General features: G+C 37.2%; 1 protein-coding gene across 6 annotated transcripts in view; it reads right to left on the reverse strand.

Annotated features, from left to right (window-relative positions):
• ASCC3 (activating signal cointegrator 1 complex subunit 3) overlaps nucleotides 1–18,050 on the reverse strand; it is a 412,820-nt gene that overhangs the window by 14,767 nt on the left and 380,003 nt on the right. Inside the window, exon 38 of one of the 6 annotated variants that reach the window (XM_064289251.1) lies at nucleotides 2,430–8,226. The exons of the other annotated variants lie outside the window; for them this stretch is intronic. Within the exon in view, the coding sequence (XP_064145321.1) occupies nucleotides 8,218–8,226 (9 nt within the window). The 3' untranslated portion in view covers nucleotides 2,430–8,217. Of the gene's footprint in view, nucleotides 1–2,429; nucleotides 8,227–18,050 lie in introns of those variants that run through there. 6 annotated transcript variants of the gene reach the window in all.

Below are 18,050 nucleotides of genomic sequence, written 5' to 3' on the forward strand. Positions count from 1 at the left end.
ACAGTGCTGAATGTTTTGATGTCAGTAGTGTGGAAGGTAAGGTCATCCACACACAGGGAAGACCTGGTAGGGGAATAGGGAATTTGGGATAGATAAGAGAATCAAAATACAACCTTGAGTATATCCCACCTCAATTCAGAGACCATCTCAAGAATAGATATGAACAGAGACCAGACGAGTTGTGGAATGACATCAAGGACATCATACATGAAGAAAGCAAAAGGTCATTAAAAAGACAAGAAAGAAAGAAGAGACCAAAATGGATTTCAGAATAGACTCTGAAACTTGCTCTTGAACACAGAGCAGCTAAAGTGAATGGAAGAAATGATGAAGTAAAAGGAGATTTCAAAGGGTGGCTCGAGAAGACAAAGTAAAGTATTATAATGAAATGTACAAAGACTTGGAGTTAGAAAACCAAAAGGAAAAAGCATGGCCAGCATTTTTCAAACTGAAAGAACTGAAGAAAAAAATCCAAGCCTCCAGTTGCAATTCTGAAGGGTTTCTAGGGGCAAAATATTGAATGACCCAGGAAGCATCAAAAGGAGGTGGAAGAAATACACAGAGTAACTGTATCAAAAAGAATTGGTCATCATTCAACAATTTCAGGAGGTAGCATATGACCAAGAACTGACGGTACTGAAGGAAGTGGTCCAAGCTGCACTGAGATGGCACTGGCAGAAAAACAAGCCTCCAGGAATTAACGGAATACCAACTGAGATGTTTTAACAAACGGATGCAGTGCTGGAGGTGTTCACTTGTCTATGCAAAGAAATTTGTAAGACAGCTACCTGGCCAACTGACTGGAAGAGATCCATATGTGTGCCCATTCCAAAGAAAGATGATCCAACAGGACTCAGAAATTATTGAATAATATCATACAGAAGTAAAATTTTGCTGAAGATAATTCAAAAACCGTTGCGGCAGTACATCAACAGGGAACTGCCAGCAATTCAAGCTAAATTCAGAAGAGGATGTGGAATGAAGGATATCGTTGTTGATGTCAGATGGATCGTGACTGAAAGCAGAGGATACCAGAAAGATGTTTACTTGTGATTTATTGACACATTCAACTGCGTGGGTCACAACAAATTATGGATAACATTGTGAAGAATGGGAATTCCAGAACACTTAATTGTGCTCATGTGGTACTTGAATATAGGCTAAGAGGCAGTCATTTGAACAGAACAAGGGGATACCGCCTGGTTTAAAATCAGGAAAAGTGTGCATCAGGGCTGTATTCTTTCACCATACTTATTCAATCTGTATGCTGAGCAAATAATCTGAGAAGCTGGACTATATGAAGAAGAACGTGACATCAGGATTGGAGGAACACTCGTTAACAACCTGCAATACGCATATTACACAAGCTTGCTTGCTGAAAGTGAAGAAGACTTGAAGCACTTACTCATGAAGACCAAAGGTTACAGCCTTCAGTATGGATTATACCTCAACGTAAAGAAAACAAAAATCCTCCCAACTGGACCAATAAGCAACATCATGATAAACAGAGAAAATACTGAAGCTGTCAAGGATTTCATTTTACTTGGATCCATAATCAATGTCCATGGAACTCCCAAAAAACCAAACCTGTTGCCATCGAGTCGATTCCAACTCATAGGAAGCAGCAGTCAAATCAAACGATATATTGCATTGGACAAATCTGCTGCAAAAGACCTCTTTAAAGTGTTGAAAACCAAAGATGTCACTTTGAGGACTAAGGTGTACCTGACCCAAGCCATGTATTTTCCATTGCCTCATATGCATGGGAAAGCCGGACCATGAATAAGGAAGACCGAAGAAGAATTGATGCCTTTGAATTACGGTGTTGGCGAAGAATACTGAATGTACCAGGGACTGCTGGAAGAATGGACAAGTCTGTTTTGGAAGAAACACAAGCTAGAGTGCTCCTCGGGAGCAAGGATGGCGGGACTTTGTCTCACATACTTTGGACATGTTATTAGGAGGGTCTAGTCCCTGGAGAAGGACATCATGCTTGGTAAGATAGAGGGAGGAAAGAAGAAAACCCTCACTGACACAGTAGCTGCAACAATGGGCTCAGGCATAGCAATGACTGTGAGAATGGCACAGGACCAGGCATTGTTTCCTTCTGTTGTATACAGGGTTGCTATGAGTTAGAGCCAATTCAACTCAACTACACCTAACATAACCATCCATTGTGAAGAATTTCTATGAGAGCCAACAAAGGCTGAAGTAAAAAACAGCCAGCTCTGAGAGTGCAGCTAAGCTCAGACAAGCAGGGATTTGTAGATGGCCCAATTGTTGTAGCTGACCTCCTTTAGTTTAAATGAGCAGCCTTAGTGTGGATGCAGGAACAGGAGGGTGGGGATTATCTGTAGATGAGACCTAGAAAGGACAAAAAGGTGAGGGTATCTAAGGAACGGTCAAGGGCATTATTGAAATAATTGTGATTATAGTAGATGTTTGTTAAAAAAAAAAAAAAGATGTTTGTTAAGTGGGTACTATTTATCAAATACTCTGCTAACCATTTTATACAAGTTATTGAATTTAAATCCATTTTACTCGTGGCTCTGGAGATAAAGAAGCATGCCTCAGGCCAAATAGCTCTGGTAAATGGTTATAGATAGAATTCTGATTTTGAGGAGACTGACTCCAAAGGGCCTGCTTTTAACCAGTATAAGTATACTGTGTTTAAAATTCAGGATGAGGAGGAAAGTAAATGGGATTTGAATGGGGTCCTGAATTAGATTGGGAGATTCTATAAGGAACGTGATTACTAGGTAGAATGGGACTACCCAAAGATTTCCTTACAAGACAGAAAGACAGAATGTTTAAAGCAAACCCTAAGTTTGGATGAAGTGTAAACAAAAATATAATTCACGAACACTTGATACTGGTTTGAAGGTGGTGTGATATACTAGAAAGACACTTGGCCTGACGGTTTAGAGACTTGTGCCTATAAATTAATTGTAAGACCTTGGACAAATCACTTAACCACTGGTACTTGTTTTCCTCATCTGAAAAATTCAGAAATTAGATAAAGGGCTTTCTAAGGCTTGTGTCTATCTTCCGAAAGCTTTAACCAGTTGCTAACACACTAATACCATATTATCTTATTATCAGAAAGTTCACTTTCTATCTTTCCAGGTGGACTGTAATATTCTTGAGGTTAGGGGCTGGAAAGCATAAATCAAAATAGAGGGCAGCATATACTAAGCATGGAATAAATTAAATTTCTGCTGCTGGGGTAAAAAGAAGCGCTGCAGCTGGTCACCAAAGATCTCACACGCACAGTCACTAAAGAAAGAGAAGCTTGGAGGTGCAGAGAGGGTAACTGAGAGTGCTCATATTGTTGTTGTTAGGCACGCTCGAGTCAGTTCAGACTCATATCCACCCCATGTACAACAGAACAAAACACTGCTCAGTCCTGTGTGACCCTCACAATTGATGCCATGTTCGAGCCCACTGTTTCAGACACTGTGTCAGTTCATCTCGATGAAGTTCTTCTTTTTTGCTGAACCTCTATTTTACCAAGCATGATCTTCTTTTCCAGGGACCAGTCCCTCCCCCATTACATGTCCAAAGTATGTAAAACAAAGTTCGCCATCCTTGCTTCTAAGGAGCGTTTGGGCTGTACTTATTCCAAGACAGACCTGTTCGTTCTCCTGAACTTCCATGGTTTTCACCAACACCATAATTCTTCACCAATACCATAATTCAAATGTTCAATATTCTTCACCAACACCATAATTCAAAGGTATCAATTCTTCTTTGGTCTTCCTTATTCATGGTCCAGCTTTTGCATGCATATGAGGCAACTGAAAATACCATAGCTTGGGTCAGGTGCACCTTAGTTCTAAAAGTGACATCTTTGCTTTTGAACACTTTAAAGAGGTCTTTTGTAGCAGATTTGCCCAATCCAATACGTCATGTGATTTTCTTGACTGCTGTTTCCATGGGCATTGATTGTGGATCCAAGTAAAATGAAATCCTTGACAACTTCAATATTTTCTCCATTTATCATGACATTATTTACTGGCCCATTTGCAAAGATTTTTGTTTTCTTTATGTTGAGATGTAATCCAAACTGAAGGCTGTGGTCTTTGATTTTCATCAGTAAGTCCTTCAAGTCCTCTTCACTTTCAGGAAGCAAGATTGTGTCGTCTGCATATTGCAGGTTGTTAATGAGTGTTGCTTCAATCCTGATGCCATGTTCTTCTCCATATAGTTCAGCTTCTTGGATTATTTGCTTAACGTACAGACTGAGTAAATATGGTGAAAGTATACAGCCCTGATGCACACCTTTCCTGATTTTAAAACATGCAGTATCCACTTGTCTGTTGGAATAACTGCCTCTTGATCTATGTACAGGTTCTGCATGAGCGCAATTAAGTGTTACAGAATTCCCATTCTTCATAGTGTTATCTATAATTTGCTATGATCCACAGAGCCAAATGCCTTTGCATAGTCAATAAAACACAGGTAAACACCCTTCTGGTATTCTTTGCTTTCAGCCAATACCCATCTGACATCAGCAATGATATCCCTCGTTCCATGTCCTCTTCTGAATCTGTCTTGAATTTCTGACAGTTCCTGGTAAATGTACTGCACTGCAACTGTTTTTAAATTATCTTGAGCGAGATTCTACTTGCATTGATGTTAATGCTATTGTTCGATAATTTCTGCATTCCACTGGATCACCTTTATTTGGAACGGGCATGGATATGGACCTCTTCCAGTCAACTGTCCAGGTAACTATCTTCCAAATTTCTTGGCATAGATGAGTGGGCACTTCCAGAGTCGCATCCATTTGCTGAAAATCTCAATTGGTATTATGTCAATCCCTGAAGCCTTATTTTTAGCCAGTTCCTTCAGTGCAGCTTGGACTAATTCCTTCAGTACCATAGGTTTTTCGTCACATACTACCTCCTCAATTGGTTGAACATCGAGCAATTCTTTTTGGTATGATGACTCTGTGTAATTCTTCCACTTTCTTTTGATGCTTCCTGCATTGTTCAATATTTTATCCATAGAATCCTTCAATATTGCAACTCGAGCCTGAATTTTTCCTTCAGCTCTTTCAGCTTGAGAAATGCCTAGTGTGTTCTTCTCTTTTGGTTTTCTAATTCCAGGTCTTTGCAAGTTTCATTATAATATTTTACTTTGTCATATTGAATCGCCATTTGAAATCTTCTGTTCAGCCCTTTTACTCATGTCTCCTTTTGCTTTAGCTACTGTATGTTCAAGAGGAAGTTTCACAGTCTCTTCTGACATTCATTTTAGCCTTTTTTCCTTTTGTCTCTTTTTCATGACCTTTTGCTTTCTTTATCTTTGATGTCGTTCCACAAATGGTCTTGTCTTTGATCATTAGTGTTCAGTGCATCATATCTATTCTTGAGATGGTCTCTAAATTAAGGGTAGGGGTATACTCAAGGTCGTTCGTTGGCTCTCATGGGCTTTTTTCAGTTTTCTTCAGCTTGAACTTGAACTTGCATATGAGCAACTGATAGTCTGTTTCACAGTCAGCCCCCAGGCTTGTTCTGACTGATGGTATCAAGCTTCTCCATTGCCTCTTTCCACAGATGTAGTTAATTTGATTCCCGTATATTCCACATGGTAACGTCCATGTGTATATCTGCAATTTACGTGATTGAAAAAGGTACTTCCAATGAACAGGTCATTGGTGTTGCAAAATTCTTTTAAGTGATCTCCTGTATCATTTCTATCACCAAGGCCATATTTTCCAACTACTGATCCTTCTCGTTTCTAACTTTTACATTCTAATCACCAGTAATTATCAATGCATCTTGATTGTATGTTTGGTCAATTTCAGACTGCATAAGTTCGTAAAATGTTCAATTTCTTCATCTTTGGCATGAGTGGCTGGTGCGTAAATTTGAATAACGGTCGTATTAATTGGTCTTCCTTGTAGGCATATAGATATCATCCTATCACTGATAGCTTTATATTTCAGGATAGATCTTGAAATGTTCTTTTTGATGATGAACATGAGGTGATCCCTCTTCAATTTGTCATTTCTGGCATAGTAGACTACATGATTGTCCATTTCGAAATGGCCAATACCAGACCATTTCAGCTCACTAATGCCTTGGATATTGATCTCAAGAATTCCATTTCATTTTTGACTTCTAATTTTCTTTCATTCATACTTCATACATTCCATGTTCTGATTATTAATGTATGTTTACAGTTGTTTCTTCTTATTTGGAGTCATGCCACATTAGCAAATGAAGCTCCTGAAAGCTTTACTACATCCATGTCATTAAGGTCGACTCTACTTTGAGGAGGCAGCTCTTCCCCAGTTATATTTTGAGTGCTTTCCAACCTGAAGGGCTCATTTTCTGGCACTGTATCAGTGTTCCACTGCTGTCCATAAGGTTTTCACTGGCCAGTTTTTTCAGAAGTAGACCATCATGTCTTTCTTTCTAGTCTGTCTTAGTCTGGAAGCTCCACTAAAACCTTTCCACCATGGGCTACCCTGCTGGTATTTGACATACTGGTGGCATAACTTCCATAGTACCATGTAAGCCAGCACAGTATGACGAACTGACAGACCCTTACATTAGAGTGTCTCAATCATTTTTGTAAACAGGAGATGATGTCTCTTGCTGGGAGAAGAGAGAAAAAAGGGTTTAGGATAAGTACTAGGGTAAATTAATGATGTGAATAAAACTGGAGCAGTAGTCAGTTTCAACAGCATGACTTTGTAGTAGAAATGGTTAACAATGTTTTATGATTATTTCCAACAATAATTAGCGATGGGTGTGAAAGCTGAAAATTCAGATGCTGATGATTATTCAGGGAGGTGAGAGATTTTAGAGTACTAGTGACATCACTGTTGAAATGACCAACTCAGGGGCCAATCCTGCTTATGGCAGCAAGTGAAGTCATAAGGGGACTGAGGACTAAACTGAGGGACCAGGAAGAGGATAAGAGATTCAAGGTCATAATGAGTAACAGAAATGTTCAGTTAAGCTGACTGATAAAGATGCTGTGGTCAGAGAGGAGACTTAGAGGATGATATCAGGGAAGTGGTGGCTCAAGTGGGATGGATATAATAGTCATTTGAGTAGAGGTGTTTAGGATGCACATGATTAGGTTATAAAGGACACCTGTTGAAGCCACTATGGTGGAGCTGAAGACTATGAATCTGGTGTTTGAGGAAAGTAGGAAAAGAGATCTAGAGTTTAGAGGATAGCAGATAAAGAAATCTATGGATATCCAAAGTAAAACATTTGTTGAAATACAGTTGCAGAATTTTCATAGCTTGTGAGAATGATAAAATAAAGGGGGGATTTTTCATGCAAGAAGGAAAATGAGTACTCTAGGACAGCCAGATTTCACTTAGGGTCAAGCACTGGTGAGGGTGTTCCTGAAAAGATAGAAAACAGGGGAGATTTCTTTCACGTCAATGCAATTTCTGAAAAACGAAAATACTTAATTTTAATCTAGCATGTAGTGAGATATTAGATTTTAGTATTGGATATACCAACCAACCAACCAACTAACCAACCCACTGCTGTCGAGTCGATTCCGACTCACAGAAACACTATAGGACAGAGTAGAACTGCCCTATACAGTTTCCAAAGCTGTAAATCTTTACCGCAGCAGACTGCCACATCTTTCTCCCACAGAACAGCTGGTGGGCTCAAACTCCTGACCTTTAGGTTAGCAGCTAAGTGCTTTAACTGCTGCACCACCAGGTCTCCTTGTAATATTAGAGATACAGGCATTAAATATCTTTTGAAGCACAACTAAATTCAGGATTTCAATGATCCAATGGTAAAACAGAACACTGAGCACCGTGACCTAGTCAAGCAAACTTCGTTGCAAGGAAATAGAAACATTAATGTAGGCCATGTTTAAAAGAAAAATCACATCATTCAGTATACATAAAGAGGCATATTAACAGGGAGATAACAAGCTCTAGCTCTAAGGTTCAGTATTAAAATTTTTTCTCTAAAATCTAAACTTCAGTTTAAGAAGTCTGTGAATTTAGTTCTTATAGTGTCTTCACGATTCTGCGGCTGTCGGGTGTATACATGCAGTTGGACAGGTGATGTTCAGCACTGGTCTTTCTACCCACCTCTTGACATCCTGTAGACTTGCACCCTTTCTTTTAACTCCCTTTATACTTTTTCCTCCTCTGTGAAAATTTTCTTCCTTTTCCAATTGTTTCCAAATAGTCATCCTGATGTGTCAGTGATAGCGTAGGGACTAGAATAACTACATGCAAATAGGATGACAAAGGTTGAAATGACTAGACAATGCTGCTACTACTGTTCAAATTCAATGACATAAAGGCAATAAATTGTCAGAGATTAAGAGAAAGAGATTTACTTAGTCCAGAATGAGTAAAAAGATTTTTGTTAATTTATACAAATCAAGTTGTTATTTATGGAATGTCATGAGAATGCAAAACGCTATGGAAAAGTCATCAAAAACAAGGAAAGTCTGAGAAACCGTCACGGCTAAAAGTCTAAGGAAACATGATAGCTAAATGTAATATGGTATCCTGAGTGGGATCCTTGAATGGAAAAAAGTTCCTTAGGTAAAAATTAACAGATTCTGAATAAGTACAGACTAATAACAATGTACCAATATAGGTTCATTAATTGTGACAAATGTACCATATGTAAGATATTAATAATAGAGAAAACTGGGTAGATGGGAACTCTCTGTACTACTTTTGGAACTTTTCTATAAATCAAACTACTCTAAAATTAAAACTTTATTAAAAAACAAAAACAAAAAAACCTATGGAAATTCATCCTAGGCAGCTTGTTAAAACATTAGCTATTAGCCAACTGTTAGAAAATACACAGTTTAGTTCAAGAGCTCCCAGAAGTTTTACAATGACTGGAAAACCTGAAAAAAGCTTTCTTGACAGAAAGGCACACTCCTTTAAAGGTTCAGGTCAGTTTGTAAGCAATGACACGATATTTTGTTGATAATTAAAATGCTCTAAGTACATTTATAAAAATCTTTTCCAACAGCAACAGTTGTTCGAAGGAACTTTCTCCTGAACTTTTACCCCTAGAAGGTTAGCATTCAGGAAGCTCAGCTGCTGTCTAACAAACTTAATTAATCAAAAAGTCATTTCCGAGCTGTAACTACGAGTAAAAGCAGTTCAAGTGTGCTAGCAAGCCTACAAGTTAATCAAAATGCTAATGCAGTACAAATTAAAGTTGTGATTAACATTTCACAGTAGCTGCTTAAGTGAATTGATCACACAAATGGGTTAAGCATTACTCATTTCCGACAGTCCCAATCGGGAAAAGAGTTGTTATGTGGGTATGAGGAGAGGAGCTGGGAGTAAAAGGATCTTTCATAATAGCATCATACCATCAATAAACCATCACCAAATTGTCATACAAAAGCTTACAGGTAAAGTCACCCAGGGGGAACTAGCCTTCCAAATTATATTATAGTCCTTGAAGGCAGATTGCCTGTAAATCCACAAGAGTAAGTAAAGGTGTTTAAGACCTCAAAATCCACACATTTGTGTTAGTTTTGGAAATGCTAAATACATCAGTTCTGTATTGTTTCAGTAGCGGGAATGGCACTTTACTTTCAGTGGTGTTTTGAGTGTTCTACAGTGGAGATGAAACGTAGTCTTGATACAGGATAAAATAACTACCAACTGGGAGAATGATTCTGCACCATAGTGTGGATCTTTGCATTTGAAAAAATAAATACTCAGAATTAAGTTCAATTAGAAATATTTGCTTTTTAATAGTCATTCGTTAATAAAACTTCATCAGGCTTCTATAGCAAGATATGAACTTCTGCTAGTTTGGCCGGCAAAGCAGCCCAAATTAGACGTCATCCTGGTCTATGTGAATTTGATGAGGTCACACTGATGTTTATGAAAAATAGATTACATGATGGTAGAAAATTCAGACTTGGCAGAAAATCTTAAAAAGCTTGTGAGAATCCACACATAACAACAACAACAGAAAACCAAGCCAAACCCATTGCTATTGAGACGATTCCAACTCATAATGACCCAAAAGGACAGAGTAGAGTAGAACGGCAGCTGGTGGATTTGAACGGACAACTTTTTGGTTAGCAGCCAAGCTCTTAACCATTGCACCACCAGGGCTCCACACATAACAAATCCTCCTTTTTAAAGACTTTTCCTGTGAAAGAACTAGAAAAGAGAAGTGAAGTATTTATTCATTTTCTCTAGTCGTGATATACTGAGATCTACTGTGTGTGCCAAGCCTTGTGCTCAAGTCACCATATACAAACGAAAACCCAAACCTGTTGCTTTTGAGTCAATTCTGACTCACGTTACCCTATAGGACAGAGTAGAATTGCCCCCCTGGGTTTCCAAGCCTGTAATCTTTAGGGAGCAGAGTGTCACATCTTTCTTCCCCACTGGTGCGTTTGAACTGCCCACCTTTTGGTTAGCAGCCAAGTGTTTTAACAACTGTGCCACCAGGGCTCATTACGATGTTATAGATAGCTTTTGACAAATAGCCAACATACCTTGGGTGATACAGAATCTTCCAAATGTATGTTCATAGTAAAAATATTCCTAAAACATACTCATAAAACATATATTTAATGATCTAATTTTCATTTTATGACAATTTAAACACTTGGGTAGTAGGAATTAACTGTTTAAATTTCAGATTGCTAAATATATGTATAATCCAATTTTGGAAGTGTAAAAATTTATTCACTGATAATGTGCCCATCTTTTTCTCAAAATGATGTGAAGAAACTTTTTGAAACCTTACTGTGTACTTTGAAGATAATCTTTTCATTTGGTTTAATTATAATAAGAACTTGAAAGGATTCTACTAAGAATATACAGAAAAATTTTAGCTACCATTTGCCACATCAAAACATTTACTACAACTAATTGATTAAGGATTTGACCAAGTACTTCTTTTGCTAAGCTCTGTGACACCTGAACTATTTTCACGGCTATGAGTATGCACGTTAACATAAAAGAAAACCAAATCCGATGCTGTCAAGTCGATTCCTACTGATAGCAACCCTCTAGGACAGAGTAGAACTGCCTTATAGGTTTGAACTGCCAACCTTTTGGTTAGCAGCTGACCTCTTAACGACTGTGCCTCCATGGATCCATGTATGTTACAGGAAAATATAATACTGGTTGGTGTTATTTGAATATAATGTACTTCTAGTTTTTCAGAAGTAGTTGCAGAAGACAGACAGGTCAATTTCTAAAACTCAGTCATTTAATTGACACTGACATTCTTCAATACAATGACTGCCCACTAAGCCTGTGGTTAGTGCATCCATAGGTAAACACTCCTCAAAGGCTACGTTAGTTAGCCTGGCTCCATGGCTCCTGGCATCAAATATTCTATGCTTTTTATCTGCTACAAATGTGAATGGTTGGTTATTAGAAATACAGACCCAACTATAGTCATATTAGGAGTTCTTGGGTGGCACAAACGGTTATGCATTAGGCTATCAACTGAAAGGCTGGCATCTGAACTCACACAAAGGGATTTCAGCAGACAGCCTTGGTGATCTGCTTCCAAAAGGGCACAGGATTGAAAACCTTATGGAACATAGTTATACTCTGTATACACAGGATTGCCACAATTTCAAATCAACTTGAGGGCAACTAACAACAACTAGTCACAGTGTATCTCAAGAAAAAGAATAAGGTCAATGAAAAATACCCATGTCAGTATATCTTCTTTTGCTTCCCTTATCCTATTCTTTCCTATTCTTACCTAATATGTACGTGTGCACATACACACACACGTATCAATTAACATACTTTTAAAAAATAGATAGAAGGCAAAATGTGTTTTCAGAATAGCTGCATGTTGTAGGAAAATATAATACTGGTTGGTGTTATCTGAATATAGTACACTTTTAGTTTATTAGCAGTTGTTGCAAAAGACAAAGAGTCAAGTTATTGTTTTCAAATTTGAGCTAAAAAACAGCCTCACCAATAAACTGTTAGGGATTTGTTTCTGCAAATTTAAGATGGTTTTCTGAATGGAGTAGGGTATATCAGTCCAGTTCATACATTACAGGATATATGGAATTATTTTTTATTCCCTTTTTAAAAAATTTTGTTATGCAGCTTATTAGTTATTTAATTGTTATAAGACACCATTTATGACAAAGCCTATTAGAATATTTTAACATTGAGTGGTATATGAGCTACATATTATCTCACATGTTAAAAAGAAGAAAGGCTGGAAACTTAGTAGGTCAGAAAAACTTGGACATTAAGAAAAATAATAAAAAGTGGTAAGCTCCTATATTAAAGTTAGCCATAGCTTAATGAAACAATGGAAACACAGCCACCAGAACATCCTGTTGCCATTGAGTTGATTCCAACTCATAGCAACCCTATAGGACAGAGTAGAACTGCCTCACAGAGTTTCCAAGGAGCACCTGGTGGATTTGAGCTGCCGACATTTTGGTTAGCAGCTGCAGCATTTAACCACTATGCCAGCAGGGTTTCCCACCAGAACATAGCTTCTTAAAATTCTTCCTTTCAGGGGCTGAATCACTTAGAATATTTTCAAGGTCACTGCCTTGATTTACCTTTGACCATTTCCAGTAGGACAATGCAAAATGAAATGTGCAAAGACCTGGAGTTAGAAAAGAAAAAAAAAAGGAAAAACAAGCTGAAAGAACTGAAGAAAAAATTCAAGGCTCAAGCTGCAATTCTGAAGGATTCTATGGGCAAAATACTGAGCAATGTAGGAGGCACCAAAAGAAGATGGAAGGAATACAGTCACTGTACCAAAAAGAATTAGCCGATGTTCAACCAATTCAGGAGGTAGCATATAATCAAGAACCAATGGTAGTGAAGGAAGAAGTCCAAGCTGCACTGGTGAAAAACATGTCTCCAGGAATTGACAGAATACCAATTAAGATGTTTCAACAAATAGATGCAACTTTGGAAGAAACCACTCATCTACGGACAACTGACTGGAAGAGATCCATATACATGCCTATTCCAAAGAAAGGTGATCAGACAGAATGCAGAAATTATTGACTGATATTAATATCGTGCACAAGTAAAATATCGTGCACAAGTAAACTTTTGCTGAAGATAATAAGAGATGGTTACAGCAGTATATTGACAAGGAACTGCCAGAAATTCAAGCAGATTCAGAAGAGGACATAGAATGAGGGATATCATTGCCAATGTCAGATGGATCCTGGCTGAAGGCAGAGAATACCAGGAAGATGTTTATCTGTGTTTTATTGACTATGCAAAAGCATTTGACTGCGTGGATCATAACAAATTATGGATAACATTGTGTAAAATGAGAATTCCAGAACACTTAATCGTACCTATGAGGAACCAGTACATAGACCAAGAGGCAGTTGTTCAAACAGAACAAAGGGATGCTGCATGGTTTAAAACCAGGAAAGGTGTGCATCAGGGTTGTATTCTTTCACCATATTTATTCAATCCATATGTTGAGCAAATAATCAGAGAAGCTGGATTATATGAAGAAGATTGTGGTATCAGGTTTGGAGAAAGACTCATTAACAACCTGTGATAAACAGATGACACAACCTTGCTTGCTGAAAGCAAAGAGGACTTGAAGCACTTACTAATGAAGATCGAAGACTACAGTCTTCAGTAGGGACTACACTTCATCATAAAGAAAACAAAAATCCTTACAAATGGATCAGTAAGTAACAGCATGATAAATGGAGAAAATATTAAAGTTATCAAGGATTTCATTTTACTTGGATCCATAGCCAATGCCCGTGGAAGCAGGAGTAAAGAAACCAAACGACACATTGAATTGGGCAAATCTGCTGCAAGAGACTTCTTTAAAGTGTTGAAAAGCAAAGATGTCACTTTGAGGATTAAGGTGCACCAAGCCAAGGTATTTTCAATTGCCTCATATGCATGCGAAGCTGGATAATGAATAAGGATGATCAAAGAATTGATGCATTTGAATTATGGTGTTTGTAAAGAATACTGAATATACAACGGACTGCCAGAAGAGTGAAGAAAACTGCCTTGGAAAAAGTACAGCCAGAGTGCTCCTTAGAAGTGAGGATGGTGAGACTTCCTCTCATGTACTTTGGATATGTTACCAAGAGAAATCAGCCTGGAGAAGGCTATCATGCTTGGTAGAGAGTCAGCAAAAAAGAGGAAGACTCTGAATGAGATGGATTGACACAGTGACTGCAGCAATGGAATCAAACACAGCAATGACTGCAAGAATGGCGCAGGACCAGGCAGTGTTTCATTCTGTTGTACATAAACAGATACGAATAGGGGCCAACTCGACGGCACCTAAAAACAACAAATGGAAATGCATCCAGTCCATAGCAATATGTTTTTTTATGTGGAATACAGATCTTTATTCATTTCCTTAACAGTTAGGAGGGGGTGTCTGCTATCTCTTAGGAATTTGGTAGTTCAGTATCTTGGGACAAGGAATCTCTGAGACTGCCTATAGCAACCTGAAGTTAGAAGCTTGTCAAAAAGGACCAGTTGGAGGGACAAAAAAGCTTCCTTTAAAGAACCCCATTAACGGTCGTGATTAGCAAGTGAAAGAAGCCAAAACAGACCTAACCTAAGTAGAGAAGGCAAATCTTAAAGAATAAGAGAAGACCATAAAATATGTGTGTGTGCTTTAATAGTAAACCTATGCAACCTATGCAGAAGTTGTTCTAGAGTGAAAATACTATTTATTATAGGGTTATCTTCTAATTATGACATTCTCCTTTATCTCTCCCCATTATGTACAATTATTGTAGCTTTGGGAGAAAATGTGGAGAAGCAAATGATTAATTCATTGGTCTACATACCATAATACAGAATCTTGAGAAGGGCCATAAGCAGTTGATACAAAAAGGCAAAAAGCATGCCAACTGGACACTGCAGAGTGATGTAACAGTTACATATATTCAAGCATATTAACACATTTCTCTTAAAACTGGTTAAAATAACTATGGGTATACTGTTGAAAAGGGAACCAGAGTAATAAAAGAGAGGTGATTTGAGTATATTTTTAAAAGAAGGGATTAATTAAAAAGTATTATTCAAGCTCTAATGGGAATTCTTGGTTAAAAAGAAGTAAAAAATTCTTGTGAAGTTCTCACATTTTAAAACAAATTTTCAGTATTACATGAATACAAATTTTAAATCAATCTTTATAGAGGAAAGATTATCCAATGAAACAAACTTTTGTTTCCATCCTGTGCTGAAGGCTATTTTTGGTTTTTGATGTGATCTTGGGAGAGTTACATTAGTCTTCTTTTGTAAAATGATGATAATAATTGCACTGCTTCATTGTACTATCGTGACAAATACATCAATACAAGGTAGAGCAATGAGAACAGAACCTAGCAAAAGGAAAACCCTCCATAAGTGTTCACCACCACCTCTGTTAGGAAGGTCTGCCTTATGGGCCATCATTAAATAGTGATTTTGTTGTTGTTGTTGTTGTTGGGGGTGGTGGGCATTGGACAGGACAGGAATGGCATGTAGTTACCCAAATATTCTGGTAAAATTTGGTATTTAACATGCATCAACTCAATTTAAATTTGGAAGCCATATGTTTCTAGAGATCTTTCTAATTGGTGGGGAAAATCTTGTAAATTCCTGATTTAGAAAATGTGTACTGTTACATTTCTTTGTGTGTGTTTTCTCCTAAAGTAATACTTATCTTGTAGTCCTTAAGGGTATTGCTGTTTGAAGTCCTTTAAAATAAATCTTAAATGCATGCAAATGTTTTGTTTTATTAAAACTTAGGCCATAAAATAGGCTAGATAAAATTAGATGAAGGGTAAATCTGGCCTCTGCTACTTCTGAAAAAAAAAATAGTCCAAAATTAACCCAGCAAATTGACAGCACAATTAAAATTTGAATCACACAGCCCTTTGGTTCTCAGCTCACTTGAGTCAGCTCCATGAACGTGGTTTTTCTTTTTACACCAAACATTTAAAAGCTCAGTTAGTGGGAAGTTCTGATATAAACACCATTACAAGATAGTAGCAGGGACTAACATATAATAAACATTTTTCCTCATACTCTCTGGCTTGGTATTGTGTTTCAATCTTTTTCATTTAAGTGAAGATGATTTTAACTTAAAGATGCATGGCACTTCTCAGAAAGGATAAGAGATATTACAGCAGGAATTAAAGTCCTGGTAACAATCGACTCGATGGCAACAGGTTTGGTTTTTGGAAACCCTGGTGGTGTAGTGGTTAAGAGCTATGGCTGCTATTCAAAAGGTTGGCAGTTCGAATCCACCAGGTGCTCCTTCGAAACTGTATGGGGCAGTTCTACTCTGTCCTATAGGATCACTATGAGTTGGAATTGACTCGACGGCAACAGGTTTGGTTTTTGTTTTTTTTTTTAATCTCCCTTTGGTTTCAGCACTGACTGCCTCAACAAACCACCTTTAACAGTTATTAACTTCTCTGAAAGCCAATTTCTTTATTCCTTGATAAAAACTGTGTGAGGAAGACAGAAAATCAACACACCATAAATTTATCACCAGTTCCTAGTTTTGTCATCAAATATAGAAAATTTAGGCAAGTCACTTTAATTTTTAATTCTTTCTATATGTCATTTTCTGACGCAGGCTAACATAGCACTTTTCTTTGGTGCGCCCAACATAGAAAAGATGTCACATCATTTTCTACATTTTAAAGATACATTTTACAGTTAACACGATCAAGAAGAGGATTTCAAAGGTGAAGGGTAAGAATAATCAAATACGTAATTATTCAGTTTACAAATTAGAGCATTTTAAGCAGATTTTAAAAACTGGAATAAATACAATAATTTTTATTTTTTTTTTTTTGGGGGGGGATGGAATTAAAAAATGGTAGTCACAGTAAAATATTAAAAGGAATCATGACAAAAAACCTCAAACCAAAAAATGATGCAGATGCCCGATACATAATTTGACACGGAATAAGAGAAGCAAAGGCAGACTATACTGTATGTTCTGACTTCAAGTCAGAAGGAATTCTACTGCAAATATCTTTCTCTTTTGTGAAAGAGACTCCAGAACACAGATAGTCAACACTACAGAGTTTTCATAATCTGAATGATGATTCCTATAAAAGGTATGTTTCTATATGATAAAGGAATTAAAAATAACCTTTAGAATTAAATGGGTATTATAAAGCAAGGAAATAAAAGTACTATTAAGAATGTGGATACTAAGACAGACCTATTTCCTTGCTTCCTCAAATTGTTGTTTACTTTATAAACATTAACTAATGTTACTCTTCTAAGGTGTGTTTTTTACTCAAAGACTCCAGGGGTTAAGTGAGTTGCCCAAGGCCTTATAGTAAAACAGCAACAGAGCTGTATTTATAGTCAGAGCCTGTGGCCCTGAGTCTCGTCCACAGACCACAAGGTCATGCTGATGTCCCATGAGGGTGGTGGTATAATTTTCCATTAGTCAGCAGAGCTGCAGTTTGGAAAACTGATTGAACCAATGCTTTCTAAAGGTATCAAATTAGAACAGGGTACAATAATTGAAATTGTGAATCAGTCATGGAAAATTTTATCAACTTTTGATTTTCTCCCCATTTTCCATCAGCAATCTTAATATTCTTTCCTCTTCCTGACCTGCTTACTTTTATCACATTCTTACAAGGACTTAGGATAAAAGCTGACATCTCTTCACAACTAAGTTTCTTTCCAGATGGCTTCTGAAAAGCTAAAGTCAAACATTTAAGATGATCAAAACTAACGCTTATAAATTATAATAGAAAAAAATTGCACACAGAAGTGTCTAAAAATAGGGGACTCATTAAATAAGCCATGATTTATTCATATGAACAGATAAAATGAGGCCAAGAAGAACACTTACTGTTATAAATTCTTACATTAAAAAAGAGGCTATAAAATAACATAATATACAATTTGTAAAACAAAGTGAGAGAGCAAGTGTGTGTGTGTTTGTGCAAAAGTCAAAGAAAAAGGGCCTATAAGACAAAACAAAACAAAACAAAAGCCATAAAACTGTATACAACTATTATACTCTAGTTAGTGAATTTGTTTTTTCAGGGGTAATGGTTAGTAATTCTAAAACTACTCCTAT

Source organism: Loxodonta africana, chromosome 1 (assembly GCF_030014295.1).
Source record: "Loxodonta africana isolate mLoxAfr1 chromosome 1, mLoxAfr1.hap2, whole genome shotgun sequence".
In the NCBI taxonomy this organism is placed as follows: Eukaryota; Metazoa; Chordata; class Mammalia; order Proboscidea; family Elephantidae; genus Loxodonta; species Loxodonta africana.